The sequence below is a fragment of the Falco rusticolus genome, chromosome 3 (genome assembly GCF_015220075.1).
Source record: "Falco rusticolus isolate bFalRus1 chromosome 3, bFalRus1.pri, whole genome shotgun sequence".
In the NCBI taxonomy this organism is placed as follows: Eukaryota; Metazoa; Chordata; class Aves; order Falconiformes; family Falconidae; genus Falco; species Falco rusticolus.
In genome coordinates, this window is record NC_051189.1 from 43,237,618 (window position 1) to 43,255,725 (window position 18,108).

General features: G+C 48.7%; 2 protein-coding genes across 4 annotated transcripts in view; one reads left to right on the forward strand and one right to left on the reverse strand.

Moving 5' to 3' along the window:
- The window catches only part of LOC119144252 (cytochrome P450 7B1), a 126,282-nt gene extending 119,355 nt beyond the window's left edge, over positions 1-6,927 (forward strand). For all 3 annotated transcript variants that reach the window (XM_037379339.1, XM_037379343.1, XM_037379342.1), the window contains exon 6: positions 2,589-6,927. In XM_037379339.1, the coding sequence (XP_037235236.1) occupies positions 2,589-2,885 (297 nt within the window). In that variant the 3' untranslated portion in view covers positions 2,886-6,927. The remainder of the gene's footprint in view (positions 1-2,588) is intronic.
- A 7,338-nt stretch (positions 6,928-14,265) lies between these two features.
- BHLHE22 (basic helix-loop-helix family member e22) lies at positions 14,266-16,487 on the reverse strand. The gene has a single exon (XM_037380726.1). It carries the CDS (start codon positions 15,377-15,379, stop codon positions 14,474-14,476), a length of 906 nt encoding a protein of 301 aa, XP_037236623.1. The 5' UTR covers positions 15,380-16,487; the 3' UTR covers positions 14,266-14,473.
- Between the last annotated feature and the right edge of the window lie 1,621 nt (positions 16,488-18,108).

Here is an 18,108-nt window from a genome sequence, read left to right on the forward strand (position 1 = left end):
ATTACCATATTTCCATTGCTTGAATATATCTGCTTAGTATCAGCTCTGCTCAGCTTTCACAGTACAGCTTTAGTTCATATATTTTATCCTTTTGATAGTGAATGAGCAATCCACACATTGCAGTACATTGATTTCAGCACATGGGCCCTCTCGAAAAGTGGGGAAATCACTGTTCTGTTTGGTTCTTAAAATATGCAGTGTGCTTTCAACAATAACTACTGAGGATCAGATAGAGATGGAAAATGAATTTTTTTGAAAGGTGCAGTCTTGAGCTTGTCAAGTATTTAGGGAAAACTTTCCTAGGAAAACAGGCAGCTTGACGAGATAATTTTGTAGCAATGCTTTTCTCCTGGATACATAAATTTAAGTTCAAACTATCTTCTGCTTTGGCACCGTATTGTATAAGTGTAGTGTATGTATTGTTGACCTCTTCCACCACTCATCAATCTCTAAGTAAATGAGTCCATTTTCTGTAAAGTGGGTAAGTGAACCCCTAAAACCTAATTCAGCTAGTTATAGAGCTCAGTAAATAAACTCTGTAAATCCCATAGAGTGAAACATCAGGAAACCCTACATAGTGGCTTCCCAAACAAAGCTAAATACAAGACATAACAGGGAGAGACTTATATCAATCACAGGAGATTGCTCAGTTTTCATAATACTCTTAGCAGGCTGTCCATGCAGAACTTCATCACCTGTTGTTGCTCAGTGTCTTCACTTTTCCTGGCCATCAGCCACCCCGTTTCTTCCAAGGAGGCCTTGTGCATGGCTGAAAGTTCCTTGATTGTCAAAAATTAGTGTTTATTTAGCCACTGAACTAGCTTTTAAGGAAACACTATCCAACCCAAGGGGCTTTTGCAGCACAAGCCTGCCTTTGATGTCACTGTCACTGGCGCCATTCCTGTCTCACACTTGTTTTCTGCTTTCCCAATTTCTTAGACACCAATTTATTTTTTGTTAAAAGCAATTACAAGTCTCAGATGGCTCTTAAAATGACAAAGAAAGCATAAGGTTTAACCCAGTATGTCTTATGTTCAATACCACAGTTCTTAATTGCTCCAGACGCCAGGAGTCCACCTTGTGGAAATGTTCCAACAAAGTGAAGAGCTCTGGGTTGGGTTGGGTTGGTTTTTTAAGCTATTACAGTTCATACTTAGCAGTGCTTTTTTGGAGCAGCAGGATATAAAAGTGAATCTTTTTTAAGGAAGAAGTGGTATTCTGGGCTTTCATTTGTTACTGTGCTTCAAATGAAGCAATAACTTAGCACGGTAAAAAGAAAAAAAAAAAAAAAAAAAGGTATGCTTCTTTTTTGCTGGGATGTTCAAAGAGACTGAAAAGAATTACTTGTCCATTGAAACACACATATAATCACTTTTATCTTTGTGGAAAATCCAGGCCTCTGCCATTTAGAGAAACAAGCTTCCATTCTTCAGCAACCGAAGTTACATCCCCTCCAGAGCACCTTTTACTTGTTCCCTTTCTCATAGACCACCTCCCCTGACACTTGTTTTTTTCTTGACAGCAAGACCTGCAGTACATGGTTTTCAGAGCCTTTAATCTAATGGGCAGATCGGTATCAGTGTATTTTTCATTGTGATGTGGGGTTTTTTTAATCAGTTGAGGTTGGTTTCTGTCTGACTGACTTGTTCCCAGCCAGCTCCAAATGGCTGCTGCTATAGCAGATGTATGCAAAGCAGGACAAATGCTAATGAGTGACCATAAGCAAGAAGTGTCTGTCATTTTTATTCAAAGCATGCAGGAGGATTTTGTAAGTGGTTAATTTGCCGTTGACTGAGTAAGGATGCCAGATCTCCTCCATTCAAAAACATGAATTATCTCTAAACAGGGATCCTGCTACTGGAAAATAGTCAGAAAGATGTTCAATTTACAGAATGTAGGTTACAAGTGCAACCTCAAGCCTTACTTGAAAGCATCCTCTTTCTAATGGTCAGTGACTGGTGGTTGTCCTGCTTTGCACACAGCTTCCAAAGCAAAACATTCAAAGGTAAGATGTAGCAAATTGAGCAGCAACCATCTCTAACTGAAGGGAAAAGGAACTGCAAAGCATCAGGTCTGGTTTTTGAATAATATGCACCACTGGGTGCAAAAGAAGGATGGATTTTGCTCTAGCTTGCAAGAGCAAGATTGGTGCAGTGCATTAATTTATTCATAGGCATTTGCAGAATTTGGCAGATTATCCTTATTCATGATGTATATACCACACTGAATGCGTATGATGCTCTACAAGAAAATTGTCCTTCCACTAAGGTTCATTGTCCCTGCTACAAAGCGGTCAAAATCTAATTACAATCAATATAGGCCAGACACTCAGTGGATGAGATGTGGAAGTTGAAGGAGCTTCATATAAAAGGGCTAAGCTAAGTAAGTGGATTTAAGGAGCGTTCTTTGCAGAGAAGATAATGTGAGTTAATGAAACTCGAGGGAACCAACTAAAAAGGAGAAGCTGTCAGCTCCTTGTCTTCCTCTTTATCTTATTTACTGGGTTTCAGAAGTGTTACTGTTGTGCAAACAAAGCAACTCATGTAACTGCCTTCTTAGATATCACGCTTGCTCTCTTTTATTTTCAGGAGTACAAGTTCGATCGATACATAGAGAATGGCAAGAAGAAAACCACGTTCTACAAGGCAGGAAGGAAACTGAAGTATTTCCTAATGCCCTTTGGCTCTGGGATCAGCATGTGTCCAGGGAGGTTCCTCGCAATGAATGAGATGAAAATGTTTATTTTCTTGCTATTGGCTCGTTTTGATGTAGAACTAGTGGAAAACAAAGCTGTCAGACTTGATAACAGTCGTATGGGCCTTGGTATCCTCCTGCCAGACGTTGATATTGCCTTTCGTTACAAGCTAAGGTCCTTAAGAAAGTGAGCGGCTGCCTATATGCCTTCTACTAATCTCCATGTTTTCTCTTGTTTCATCACTCAGCTTTGTATTTTTGGAAACATTTACTTTTCCCTCTCTGCTTTTACCTCCCTCCTTTTTTGTTTCGAAGGAGAAAAGCCCTTGGGTTGGAGGTAGATATCAGATGCAGCGATATGCCACCTCAATTTGTCCTGCCTGAGTTGTGAGTAGTGAGGTGAGATGACAAGAGTTTGGCCACGTAAGTAGCCCAACGTCCCTACAAGGTGGACCCCCATACTCTTGGCCAGGAGTTGAGTAGGATTTACAGTGAGGGTGACATCAAGCTGAATCCAAGCCATTTATGTGGGAAATGGGCTCAGCACCTCTCTGTCACAAGGGTTCCCCCTTGTTAGATTGGGAGGTCCCGTACACCCACCATCTGAAGGCATCTCTGCATCTGCTCATACAAACATAACAGCAGGAAAGGGGGAACTTTATTCTAGGGGGGTGAAAGAATTTTTAGTAATTATTATTCTAACTTTTTATTCACTGTGTTCCCTTCATGGTCTTGAGTGTCTTAGCCCTTATTTGGGAGATGTGATGGAAGCCGTGCAGGGTGATGGGAGATGATTTGCAAGAATGTCTTGCTGCCAACACATTTCTGACTTCTGTTTTATGTACTGAGGGTGAATGCTTTGCTTTTCTTCTTTTTTTTCTTTTTCTTTTTTTCAATGCAGTGCAAAGAAATTAAGATCTGTGATATTTTCCTGCAGTCATTTAAAGTCAGAAGGGAGGTTCTGTTGATTATAGGCTCTGGATCAAGCCTAAATTATCTGTTTTGGCTTTTGAGCCAAAAAAGTATATTCTTCAGGGAGAAAATATATGAGCCTGTTTGAAATGATTCTATCGTCTCAAAAATTACCTTCTGTTGTCTCACTGCTTTCCTGGTAACACGTCTGTGTGGGTTTTTTGACCATTTCCTGTGCTTATTCATTTCTCCAAAAAGGCAAAAGAAGAGGGCTTCTTTAATAGTGTTTTTCTGTGCCGAAGTTATGCCTAGGCAGGGTAGTGTGACCTGTGCTTGGAAACAGACTTGTCCGTTTACAAATTGGAAAATGAGTTTTTCCCTGGGGCCAAAATCTGAGCAAGTGAAAAGCCTAGCCAGCCACAGAAGTTTATCTGTATACTGGCTGCCCAGCCTGCTTCACTGAGTGATCAGCTCCTGTTTCAGAAATTAATTTCCTAGTGCGTAGAATTTGAGATTTTTAGACCCTGTCTCTCTTCCCAGCCGTCGCTTCAGAAACTGATGAGGATTTTCATGGCTGTCCAGTCTGAAGTTGCCAAGAGGATAATTGTGATGGGAGAGTAGCCATGTCTGTGGGCCTTGCCTTGTGTTCCCAGAAAACATCTCTCTGGGATATCCCAGCATGTGTCTTTTAATATCAGGAATTTTGCTCATCTCTAAAGCACTTGATGGTCTATGAATGGAACCTGCTACATACATACTAAGGATTAGAATTATTTATTGATATTCATGTAGAACCCTGTTTAGTTATTCATGTAAAGCACATACCCTAAATAAGCCTCAGTAGAAAGGCTTTCAGAGATTGGCACAGCCACATTCCAAATCCTCCAAGGAGAAAATTGTGGGTTTGTGAGATGTATTAAACATTTTCTCTTAATATATAATATCAATAATGTCTACAGCGTTAGAGTACACCTACATTAAATGGGCTGTGCAGTTGATTAAATGCTTTAACTTTGCTTCAACATTTAATCAACAGCAAAAGCTGATTATTGCTTTGTGACTCAGAATAAAATTTGTTTTTATGGAGAGATTCTTGTACTGAAGTTACTCACTCCTGTAGTTACTCTGTAGGAGCTGTTCTAAACTCAGCCATAGCTCACAATCCAGTTTGGACATTAGAGCCTGGTTTATTGAGAGAGGAAATGTTGCTATCATTACACTGTTGACTGTATTCCATTATTGCTTAAATGTAAGCTGTAAAATTTCTTATGCCACAGTTATGATAGATCTTTCTTTGGCATCCAACTTTGAAACAAACCTGAAGCAACTGCAAAAATAACAGTAGGTATTTGTTTTAAACAGAGGAGGGTTTTTTTATGATTATATTTATTTTTAGAATTTTGAATTATAATATTACAGGCTGCTGCATAAATTGGTAGGACATAATAGGACTGTGCCAAAAGTACATGCAAATCATTAGTAATTTCAGATTAATTGCTGATCAGTTTGTGTAGTATCTATTCTGAAATTAAAAGAAGAGCTAGATTGTCTCCAAAATAGTGAATTAAATCTGGAGGGCATGCTTCTATTTAAAAAAAAAAAAAGACACGGGTCAGAATCTCTTCTAGGAGTTGCAGGAAACCTCTGTGAAGGCACCTGGAGGCCTTGCATCGGGGTTGGAGAGGACCCCTTGCACCATGCAAGAGGCCAGCATTTTGCTGGGGTAAAAGTTAGTTGCTCTTTTTGCTCAGGGACCAAAATAATCAAATGTCAAGCAGGGCCTGCCCAGTTTTTCCTGGAACTGTGTCCCTGGTAACCCATGCTCATTGTAGATTAGTTTTGCTGGTAAGCAATGCATCACTACCCTAGCATACCCCAGCTGCAGAGGAGGTAAGCCTCACCCCCACGTAAAGTCACGAGAGCTAGAGCAGGGCGGAGGAAATGTTAAGCCCTTCTAGTCCACATACTCTGCAGCTGAGGAGGTGACTTATTAAAAGTCAGCATCCGATCTGACCGGGAGTGACTCGGTCTCTGTCAAGCAGGGAGTGGAAGGCCCACAGTGTAGGTGCTCCAGGTCAATAAGCCATAGCAGCACAACGGGATGAGGGTGCACCATCCCTGGAGGCCCCAGCTGGAGCCAAGCTGGCCACAACGTGCTGTGCTGAGGAAAGCATGTTTCATGACGTAGGGCACAATAAGGTTTTTGCTGACCTCCTGTGCCACAGAACCCAGGAGCGACCAGCTCTTGGTGTCTGTCACCAGGGCACGAAGATGCCAAAATCATCTGAGCAGAAACATTTGCAGTGCTGTTTGCAAGCATTCAGGTGCTGGTGGTGCTTCAGGAGTGAGTGGTGAGAGGCAGTCGGACCTTGTGCTTCTTCATTCCTCCTCTCCACCTCAGCAGGGAGGTCTGCCAGGCCTGCTTGTCTCACTCACAGACCCGGCAGGCACAGGGTCAGCCAGGAGGAGCACACATGTGCCCCTTGAATTTGTCTGCTGTTCCTCTAGTGAAATGGTGTGGTCACTGATCAGAGTGAGATGTGACTCAGCCGGTCAGTACCAGCCTCCGACTGTGAGTTGTCGCTGTCTGTGACCATTTTGGTAATCTCTTCTGCTATTTAAAAAAAAGGAAAAAATCTCCTTTTTTTCTCATATAAATAGGTTTATTGAGTCAGTATGGCCCTTTATAGCACCTGAGAAGAAAAGTGAATTCATCATGAACCCATGTGAACGCTAAAATGTGATTTTTCTGTTATTCTTATTTTAATTTACAGATTGTATGTTCTCCATTTTCTTGCTGGCACTCAGTACAGCTATAAGCTGCTGTTAACTTTTTAAACTCTTACATTATTTAAAAGTCTGTGTGTACCTGTTTGCAAATTAGACTTTCACATCTCTGCCAATGTGTCCTAATGTGCTAATGTAAAACCGTGTAAGAGTTGTTCTTTAGTTTATGCTTTTAAGCCAGTTGCATGTCACTATTTTTGGCATTGCTATTTTTATGAATAACTACTGGTCTGTGAATTTCTCTTATAGAATTATAAATGATCTTCTATTTCATTGTTACTGAACTTTCTGACATTCAAAAGATTGTGAATTGCTCTTAATTGTGCAAACTGACTTTTCGTATACAGCTGAGCAATGGTTAGGTTCTCCTTTAATAGTTAATATCCATCATTAGGACTTTTAGATCGAATAAGGTATATTGTGATTTTCTGAGCAAGAAAATTGAAACTTCATTATTTTAGTAATCTAACATCTTAAGTGAATTTTGTATTTCAAGGACACAATAAAAATGAATATATCTATTTTAATATTGAATGACTGTCTATGGTATTTTTTCCAGCTTACATTTACACTTCTCTCGCAGATTCACAGCTATTGCTTTAATTTTTACAATTAATCTTCAGCATACCGCATTTTTCTGTTCCTTGATCTTGAAAGGTATTTCTGTAAGGAAGAAAAAGCCTCTAATTCAGCACTGGCGTGGAGCGACTCCTTTGTATTTAGGAAATTATCAAGTCTGGTTTACCCCCCATCAAACTTAAGCCAGTTCTTATCAGATGAGGGGAAAAAAAGGGTACTTCTGACATTGTTAGGACATCATTCAAAATTAATGTAAAGATCTGCAGTTCACCAGTGATTCCCAAATACAGCTCCTAGGCTTTTCCTTTTGCAAACCTCTGTGTAGTACAAGATGTACTACCTAGTGTAAAATATTCTGTCCTCTCAGATCATTCATTTTAAAAGGGGAAATGAAGGAAAATTGTTACAATATACAGCACTGTGCCAGCAAAGCACAACTTGACTTTTCTAGGTATCACTGTAGCTACCGAGTTCTTCAAGTAGATATTTAATATGAAGATTGTACCCTAAAGACATCAGTGTTTCTTCATTCTTTCATGCAGAAATGCTTGTCAGGTATGTCTGCGAGGGCTGTGGAAGATATGTCCTAGAGAAGGTAGACCTGCAGCATTTTTCTGGTTTTGATAAATGTGTTTGTAACTGTGCAATTGCTTTAACTCCAGATTATATTAGAAGTTACTGAAGTTTATAAAGGCGCATTTCTGAGTGAGCTTTCCGTGATGGTCTGAAAGATAATTGGGAGCAGGGGATGAGGGGGGCCGGATTATTAAGACCTAACAATGTATTTTATCTAATACTTGGTTTGACATTAAGTGCTTTCTTGGTGTTACTTATATTATATTGTGTTTTAAAATTATTCAAGACATTAATTTATGCATAACATATGCTTAATCCATATGAATAGAGCTATTTTAACTGGCAGACCATAGAAAGTGTTTTCCTGCCTATTACTTAAACGAGCCTATGTACCCGGGCTAGTCGTGCCCCGATACCCACAACATAGCAGAAAAATGATCTCATTACAAAAGCACCCCTTAAAACTACCCTGAAGAAAGTATTGTGATCCTTAAGTTAATATCTATGTTTATAAATAATAATAAGTATGAAGGAATGGTTACTGCATATATAGAAGCACATACAAAATAGAAAATGTTCCACTTGCACTTGAAAGCAAATAATTAAACTGTAGTGGCATCTTTATCCTCGTATAAGCCAGTACGGTGTCTGCACAGCCTATCCTATGTGTCAGGCTTGCCTGGGATCGTGGGTACTGAGGCTGTGTGAATACATCATTTGTAATAGCAGAAATGTGCTTGTCTTCAAAACTATTTACACCAAAATAAATAATCAAAAGAAGCCTAAGCTTCAGCTGTTCCTGCTCAGAGCCTTGCAGGATTCTATCTTGCAAGATTTTGTTAAACAGATTTTGACACTGATGTGTTGGTTTGGGTGTGTGTGTTTCCCCCCAGCCAGCAGCTATTAAGTACAGCAAAGTTGAATAAAGTCTGGGTTCTGGCTACAGGGAGGGTAAAAAACAGTAAGTAAACACTCCGTGATGACTTTTGACAGTGACTTCTTTCCTATCAGTTCATCTTTCCAACTACCTCTTTCTTCCAAATAGTTTAGTCGCTAACCTCCTACAGGCAGCAAGTCTTTCCCCGTCTGATTTCCATCTCGTGAGCCAGCGAATCGGCTATCTTCTCCGCGTATTTTTCAGTTGCCTTCTAAAAATGAAATCTTTGCAGCAGCCTCTCGCGAAATCGGCATGGCAGGTAGCTGCAGCTGAGAGAAGTGCCGCGTCGCTAAAGCGCTGAGCCTGGAAAGCGGACGGGCGCGAGTTGTGCTCGGGACGGATGCTGGGACGGGTGCAGGGATGGATGCAGGGATGGATGGAGGCACGGGGTCTGCCGCCGCTGCGGGATGGCCGCGAGCCGGGATGCCGCCCCACCGTGTCCCGTCCCGCGGCGGGGGGGGGCCGCCCGCCTCCCTGCGCGCTTCCCGCAGCCCGCCGGGCTCCCGGCGCCGGTTTGGCTCCCAGCTCCCCCGACCCCCTACAAAAATCAAGTGGGAAGGGGTGGGGAGGGGAGGGGTGAGGAGAGACTCCTGCCGCCCCATCCCACAAGCAACCCGTGCTTCCAGGGATGCTGGAGGGGGAAGAGGGGACAGGACTCCCGAGGAGGTTCTTAGGGGACCGGGCTGGGTGTTAGGTGAGTTTGGAGGACTTCGGCTGGTGGAGAGGAGGTTTACTCCGGAAAGGCGATTGTTCGCCCCTAATCCTAAATTATGAGGATTTAAAAATAGTATTAGACGGGCAATCTGTTCTGCAACTTCTCGGAAGAAATAATTGTTGATTTAGATAAGCACTGATCCCTTCAGTGTTTGATGAAGATGTTAATTTATGGCTGTCTAGCAGTTTATGGCTGTCATTAGATTTTCAGCTTTGTCTCTGTTTGAAATGTATCTTTCTTTTTATTTTAATCCGAGACAATTATGTAAGAAAACGGTTATGTTTGATCTAAAATGCATCATTTTCCTATAGCATTTCAAATTATTCACAGATCATAGTTCTTGTATGTGCATATATGAATTTAAAAATACAGCAATAAAGTGCTTGAAACAGACCATAAATTTGCTTCGTATTTTATTACACGTCTCGGAATCAGCTCGAGAGGACAAGGGCAACTAGGGGCTTGGGGAAGGATTTAACCCTTCCCGAGGCTGCAGAACCAGCCACACCAGAGCAAAGGCCCCTCGGGCGCACGCCGAGGAAGGGGGGCGCCGGCTGACACCGAGCTGATGAGTGACCACGGGGACCTGAGGCTGGCCGCAGCTCCCTGCTCACTTAGCAGGTCCCCTTTCCGCGGCGTGGCCGTCTGCTGCGGTCCCCGAGCCAGGCCCGGGGCGGCCACGCCGTGTCCCGGTGCCGGCAGCGGCTCCCGCCTCCGCTGCTGCCCGGGCCGGGCTGGCAGCGGGGCGGCGGGCAGGAGCGGCTTAACCCCTGCGGCGCCTGCCTGAGCCAAGCGCCTACTGCGCAAGGGGCCGGCACGAAGCCTCCGGTGGGCTCCGGGGATCGGGCCGCTCGCCGGGGCCGGGGCCGGGGCCGAGACCTGCGCGACTTCCCCGAAGTTTTGTCCCGCTCCGGCCAGAAGCTGTCCCGCCCCCCGAGCAAAGCCCGAGGACCCCTCCGGCCTGTTGGCAGCGGGTGCGGTCAGTTACGACCGATGGCGGGGAGAAGCGCGGAGTCCTGGCTCGTTTATTTTACCCCCCCAGCAACCCCCCTTCGCCGCCACCGCCACCACCGCAGCAAAAAAAGCCAAACAAAAAACCAGTGTTAATTGCTGTAAAGTTTCCGAGCACGTGGATAATTTACTTTGCCGTGTTTTAATTAAAAACAAACTTATTTATGTTTCTGATGTTTATATTACGCGATTTAATTACGTTTAGAGGCAGCGTCGCACTTTTTTCCCCCTTCCACCCTAAATCACATTTTCATTAAAGGTTTTAATAAGAAAACTCACTTGACCACTATTCATTATCTAGTCCCCTCCATGCACACAAGTTCACTTACCCATTCATTTATTCACTTACTCATTCCAGCAGATCCGCTGCAACTGCTGCTAGCAGGGATGTGAACACTCATAATTATTTGTCAAAGTCTGGAAAGTGTATTATCCCTTCTTCTAGTGGTAATTAGTTACCATAGCATCTAATACGTAAATGTGCCCAGAGCACACCATTAACAGTTAAGCGGAGGATTCAATTTAACACATGATTATATCTTTCATAAGTCATTACATTAGGAAAGCCAATGTCACTCATGCTGGGACAATTTCAGGCTCCGAGCCGGGGTAAGGGGCCAGGGGCCGGGGTAAGGGAGCCGGGCTGAGCGGCGGGGGCAGCGGGAGCCTGCGGAGGAGGCAGGGGGAGATCCCGGTGCGATGGGGTGGCTGGAAACGGGGAAGAGGCGCTTTGGAAGGGGGACACGTTCATTTCTGGTTAAGCGATCTATCAAGCGTTAAGAGGGGCGGGGGAGCCTCTCTCCTCCCCCCACCCCCGGCACAACACGGCGCTCGCGTTGGCGAGACCTGCCCAGGGACCGGCCCAGCGGCTTCGCGCCGCTTCCCGGCGGGGCTGCGAGGGGCAGAGGGACAGGAGCGAGGGGCCGCGAGTGACAGCACCTCTGCCCGGCGGAGACCCCGCTGCTCCCTCCAGAGCAAGCCAGGAGGAAGCAAGAGAGCCCAAAGTCGGGCGGCAGCCAGGAGTGAAAGCGTTTTCATGCCGCTTTCCCGGCGCTCCGAAGCAGAGGCAGACGAGAGGTGAACGGAGAAACCGCTCCGTCTGACACCGACGGCAGCGGCCGCCCTGGCTTCTCCGAAGGGGCAGGGAGCCATCCCGGCCGGGCCCGCACCCGCCTCCCGCGCCTCGGGCCCCTTCCCACGGGAGCCGGGAGGCTGAGCGCGGGCCTCCCACAGCTCTGCCCCCCAGCCCAGGTCCCAGCAGCTCCAGGAGGTTGCTGGGACCTCGCTTGCCTTCCCCCGTCCCACGCCCAGGCACAGCCGAGCAGCGCCCGCGCCTTCCAGGGGAACCTCTGCGGGAAGCCTGCTCGGTAGCCGGAGACACTAAGCGGTAAATATTGCAGCAACCGTGTCCTGCGGTGTTACATGCACGAACACACATTCACACACACACACACACACACGCACGCACGCACCACGCCAAGCTGGTGGCGGTGGTTAATTCCTAATCAGAATGATGGACAGCAGAGACAGAACAATACAAACTAATGGCTGTGTTGCTGATCACTTTACCCCTTGATTAAAGACACCCAATTATGGCGCAGAACAGTGTCGTAATTATGTTCCTTAATCACATCCAGGAGGTTTAATTGCCTTAACGATGTGTTTCATTAAATGAATTTAGGTATTATAGTCGACAGTTTTCATACACAGTTGTTTTCAAATTAACATAATATTAGACATCGTCATGGAAATTGTTTTAATAATCATAATTAGACGCACCCAGCCTTTGTCTAGTAAATGCTGAGAGACGCTTCTCCTTGCGCCTGGGGGCTGATCTGCCCACCCTCTCTGGGCTGCCTTCCCACAGCTCCGTGGCACTTTACAGTTATGTTTCCTGAAAAGTTACAGGTTCTGATTAATCTTTTTTGATGGGAAGTGGAGCAGAAAATATTTATCCCCTTCCCCCGCCTGCGGTGCTGCCGTTGGGAGAGGCGGCTCCGCGGACACCCGGCGCCGGCCCGGGCCGCCCAAGGGGAGGGGGGAGCCGGCGAGGCCGAGCCCCCCAGGTCCGGGCCCGGCGCAGGGCGAGCAGCCCTGGGGGGCCGCCGCACCACCACCCCCCCCCCAGCCGTCGGGTTTGGGGCAGGGCGGGGGACCCACGGAGCGAGGGGCGGCTCCAAGCCTTGGGGGGTCGGGAGGAGGCGGGGGGGCGCAGCCAGCCCCACGGGCCCGGCAGCGAGCGGCGTGCGTGGGGCCGCTCCGCACGGGCGCGGGGAATGGCACCGCGGGGAAGGGCGCCGCGCCCCCTCCCTGGGGCACCCCGAGCCGGCAGTGGGGTGCCGGGGCGCCTTCTGAGCAAGGCAAAGGGAGGAAATCTACCCGTCCCCGCCATCCATCTCCTTACATCTGGAGACAGATAGTTAACAAAGCACGGCGGAATGCGAGCGTTTGTTCAAAATATTTTAATAAAGATTCTTTCCGACATAGATACACATACAAACGATCGTACATTGCTGTCATAATCTGATTGACCGATTTAATATATATCACTCTTTACACATCCGTGACCTGCCAACAGATCCATCATGGCTCCTATTTTGCCATCCAACCTGACAGTCCGAATTTGTATTATCTGCAAGTAGTGGAAAATAGCAGGACTCGTTTTTGAAAAGAAAAAAAAAAAAAAAGGAAAAAAAAATCTTAATTTACAAATGGCAGAGAGACAGCCACCCAGCCATGCAAACTCAAACTGAAGGCTCACTTTGGGTAAATAGCTACTTCTTGCTTTTCATCTCTCATTTTTCTTCCAAAATAACCCACCCCCCGCCCCCCCACCCCTGAAAAAAAGAAAAGAATTCCACGCGTTCTGTAAATCAGCCTAAAGTATTTTAAAGTATTTCAACTTAAATAATCATCCACAGTCAGAATAATTTACATACACATTAAAAGCTGTTTAAATTATACCTTTGAAAACACAGCGCCTGGGAAAAACATTGGCTTGGCAAGTGTTCTTGTAGCAGCTATTGCTCTGATGCCTTGTAAAAGTAAATAGCTATTACCTGTTATAATGCAAAGAATACCCTCTCAAAAATCAGTTGGTTGAGCAATTAAGAATACACCTTTCCTGTAATTTTTGGACTGAAGCAATTTATTAAAGCTCAATTTAAATACAGGGATGATGCAACTTAAAATCCAGATGACCTTTCATAAACCTAAGCAGCTCAGATACATCAACATTTCTGGTTATACGTTGTTGGCAAATAAACGTTTGAAACACTTGGCACACAGTTTAAGTTAATCCATAAACAGAATTGTAGAAGCATTTAAAGTAACTGCACATAAGACCCATGACCTTAACACATGATAAATATTGTTGGCGTGGAAGGGTCATTTAAAGAATAACAAATAAATAGCATGTCTTGTTTATACATCATTGCAAAGTGGAAAGAAACAAGGTGCACATAAATATTTCTTTTAAAAATGCGATACTTTCAGCCACACGGAGTAGGGGTTTTGATCGGTTATTTTTTGTCTTTTTTTTTTAACTCTCTCGATTTTTTTAAATCACTCTCACCAAACTTTGCGCATTTTCACAGGATCAAAGTTTAGAGACGATAAAAAATACAAAGTCTTCCATAGCAATGGTCCAGTCTCTTTGTTTCTGCGAGTCGCTTAAATAGTAAGTTTACATTTCAAGTTTGTTTGTTTCCTGGCTCAGAATAATAATAATACTGCTAATAATAATAATTAAAAAAAAAAAACCAAAACCCAAACCAAAACAACCTATGTTCAAGTGCCCTCTCTGATTTGTCCCATCCACCTCCGCGCCCGGGTGACTGCGTCCCCTTCCCCTGGTCGGGGCCGGGAGCCGGGGGCGGAGGGCGCTCTCCGCCCCTCTCCCCGGCGCTACCCCCCGCGCCCGGCCCGGCCCGGCGCCCCCCGGCCGCTCCTTTGTCCGGACCCGCGGCGGGAGCCCGGCGAGAGCGACCCCCCCCCCCCCCCGGGCCGGGGCTTCCCCCCCGCCGCGCCTCCGGCCCCGCGCCCCCTCCCCGTCGCCGCCCGCGCGGCGGCTCCCGACGCCGTCCCGTCCCGGCGCGACCCGAGGAGAAGAGCGAGGCGAGGCGAGGCCGGCCGGCGGGCGGCGGGGGCCGGGCAGCGGTCAGTCCCTCCGGCGCCCCCGCGCCCCCAGGCCCGGGGCCGGGCCGCCGCCTGTCGCCGCTCCCCGGTGCCGCGGCGGCGGGGGGGGGCGGCAACGGCGGCGCTTAAGGCTTCTCCGTGCACTGTTTGCAGAGGCTGGAGGAGACGCTGTTGAAAATGGCACATTTCTCCGGGCAGGAGGTGGCAGGGGGCAGCCCGGCGCTGAAGGGGTAGCCGGCCGCCTGCTCGTAGGCGCCGAGGGCGGGGTGCAGCGCCGCCGCCGCCGCCGCCGCCGCCGCCGCGGCGGAGCTGGGCAGGGAGGCGGCCGAGATGGCCTGGCCCTGGTTGAGATAAGCCACCAGGCGCCGCATCTCCTCCAGGGCCTGCGCCTGCATCAGGATGTAGTTCTTGGCCAGGAGGAGCGTGGCGATCTTGGAGAGCTTCCGCACCGAGGGGCTGTGCGCGTAGGGGATGACCGCCCGCAGCTCGTCCAGCGCGTCGTTCAGGTCGTGCATCCGCCGCCGCTCCCGCGCGTTGATGTTGAGGCGCAGCGCCTTCTGCTCCTTGGACTTCTTGCTGCCGCCGTGCCCGTGGCTGTTGGAGCAGCCGCCCTCGGTCGCCTTCAGCCCCCCGCCCCCCCCGCCACCGCCGCCGCCCGCCGCCGGCGAGGCGACGCGCGGGTCCCCCCCGGCGCCGCGCAGCACTAGCTCGCAGCGGCCGTCGCTGTCGTCGTCGGGGCTCTGCTCGCCGCCGCTGCTCTCGGCCACCGAGCTGCGGCTGGCGCTCTCGCCGTACTTGACGCAGACGGAGCCCGGCGGCAGCGCCAGCGGGTCGCCGCCGACGCCGGGCTGCAGCAGCGCCTCGGGCTCCGCCGCCTCGTAGCAGGCGAGCGGCGAGGGCTGGCGGTCGCGGGGGTGGGAGAGGTCGAGCCCCGGGGGCGAGCGGAAGGCGGACTCCATGCGCTTGGCCGAGGCGGCGAGGCTCTTGTGGAAGAGGTCCTCTTCTGCGGGCAGCCCCAGCGCCCGCTCCATCGGCGCCCCGCTCGCCTCCGCCTCCGCCTCCTCCGCCCCCCTCAGCTCCCGGCCCGCTCCTCCAAGGCTCCGCGCCGCGGCAGGCGGCTCCCCGGCGTCCCGCTGGCAGAAATCGCCTCCCGGCTCCCGCCGGGGCTGCGCGGTGCCCGGCGCCGCGGCTGCCCCTGCTCCGGCTCCGGCGGCGGCGGCTCGGGCTGCGGCTCCGGCGGCGGCGGCTCGGGCTCCGGCTCCGGCTCGGGCTGCGGCTCCGGCTGCGGCTCCGGCTGCGGCTGCGGCTCCGGCTCGCCCTCAGCAGGCGCCGCGCTGGGGCATTGTGCGCTGCCAGCAGAGCCGCTTCCACCGTTTATCTTGCTTGGATTCACCTTCAAGAGATTTCCGGACCCATCAACCAGCAGCCGCCGCAGACGGGGGAGTCTTTTACATCATTATCTCTGAGAGTAGGTTATTATGAAGAAGACTCGCCTGTTGGGACAGAGCTTTCTACCCAATCAGGTTAACGTTTTAATTAATAGGATTAAAACGGTAACAAACAATCCCAGGCGCTATCTGGCCCTGAGTCTGAATAGTTTCATTTCCCAGGTCTGAAGACAGGCAGCAGCTAGAGCTTTATAAGAGGCGCCTGCTCCATTATTCTCCCTGCCATCTGTATACACAGCTTAACGCATATGTTTGCAAGACGTTGTGTCCTGTTAGTAACCCAACAACTGCCTTTAGCTTGACATGTGTGGCGACTTTCACTCATCAATGAGCACACTAAAAGCCCTACTTAGATCGAAGGATGTTCTTTGCCTCCTTCAGCAAATTACAGCCCTGCACTGCAGAAAAGCCCGCTTCAACACTTCCCCTTCCGAGCGCTGCCAGCAGACTTCTGCTAACTTAGCCATGGAGTCAGGAGTGACACCCTCTCCCCCCACCCCAGCCCACCCACCCCCTGCATTTACATTAACTTATAGCCCGCTCCCACCCCCACTCGTCTTCCCGAAAAGCATCGCCTGGGAAAGAAAAATAAAATAATAAAAAAAACCCACAACGGACCAACACCAACCGCCGTGCCCACCTCTGCCCACCGCCAAAGTCCACCTTGCGTCCCTGGGAGCCGGATGGTCCCCAGCCCTCTCGCCACCCCCACCCCCCCCCCCCGAGACCAAACTACGGGGAGGTTCCCCTCCTCCCCACCTTAGCCCTTTTCAAGTAGCAGATTGCCGCTTTCGAGTCATTACCCCCCTGTGTCCCTATAAAAAATATAAAGCCCCATCAGTTACCTTCAGAATGAACAGATCTGGGGAGGAGGGAGGCGGGGTGAGAAAGGGCAAAACCCACCAAACTTTTTTTTTTATTATTGCGATTGAGCAGCTCCTTGCAGCTCGGCCCCTCTCGCCTGCCCCCGAAGCTCCCCGCTCGGCGGGAGCGCCCCGCTCCGCTCCCCAGCGCCGGGATGCCACCGCCGGTGCCAGGGCGAGAGCGGCCCCGGCCCCCCGGTTCCTCCGGGCGCGGCGGCCCCTTGCTCCCCTCCCGGGGCTGCCCCTCGGAGCCGGGCACACGCTCGCCTGCGCTCTCCAGCAGCCGAAGTGGCAGCCCGAGGGTCGGGCTGAATTTTGTCCCGCTGCTCCTCCAAGGCTCGAGGCGAGCAGCTCGCTCTCCCTTTACTGTTAGCGCTCGGAGTATTTAGTGGCAGGTTTTCATTCTTATGACATCAGTAAAAACAATATTTCCCAACACTTCCAGTAAATCATTCTTATGTGGCAGAATTACTGAAGGCTATGAAATTTTTTGGTTTCTCTGGTTTCATTAAAAACCTTTTAATTGTGTCTTTCAGAGTTGGCCCCAGGTGTTGGACTCTTTTCATTACATTTTGCTCTAATGTGATGAAATTCTAATTCTCTCCTTACCATATGGTTAAATTTCCCCACTGAGAATTAGTTGAAAAAGGAGAAATAATCTATTAATCTCTGTAATAGATTCACAAATGAGGTTTGCCACAGAACCTGTTTTTGAATGGTAATATCAGAACAGTTGGGTGCCTTGTTTCAGGAAAGAAAGGACCAGGCGACAACAGAAAACGTTTGAATTTTCACCTGGAAAGAATGAAAAGAAGCCAAGCTGCAGATTTCAGAGTAATTGACTGAGATTTCATCTAGCGAGGACATGACTACAATACAGACCTTCCTCACCTCGTGTCTCCAGATCAGAGGCGAACACACAAGCCGAGCCCTCCGAAGGAGGGGGGGGATGGTGTCTTACCCCCGCCCCCCCAGCCCCGTTTGGCTGCTGCGCTTGTCCCTGGTCGCCGTCCAAGCGCAGTCACCGAGCGCCTCGCTCCCCTCCCCCTTTCCCAGGGATGCCACTGTTAACCTCCATCATTATTAATCCAAAGGCATTTTAGGTTTATTGTTTTCCAATTAGCAACTTCATTTTCTCTGGGATCATAAGCAAAGGGCTTTATAATCGCAATAGGGGGGGCTGATTATTTTTTAAAATTATTTTTATTATTATTTAATCTGTTTAATATCCAACTTGTAAAACTCATGTGGTCACTTAAGGATGACGGATACTGTTGGTGTAATTTGATGGTTAGGGGAAACATTTATTTCCGAGCAGCTTATTTCTTCGAAGGCAAAGGTGTCCGGCTCGATCCCTCCTGCTGATCCCTGGGCTCACTAGTGCTACCTCCCCTCTTGCCTGCAGCTCTGGGCACGCCGTACGCTCCCGCTCCTCAGGCGGCGGGGCCG

Bases quoted from the DNA above. Each gene is read 5' to 3' on its own strand.
- BHLHE22 (XM_037380726.1), bottom strand. From the start codon at position 15,379: ATGGAGCGGGCGCTGGGGCTGCCCGCAGAAGAGGACCTCTTCCACAAG.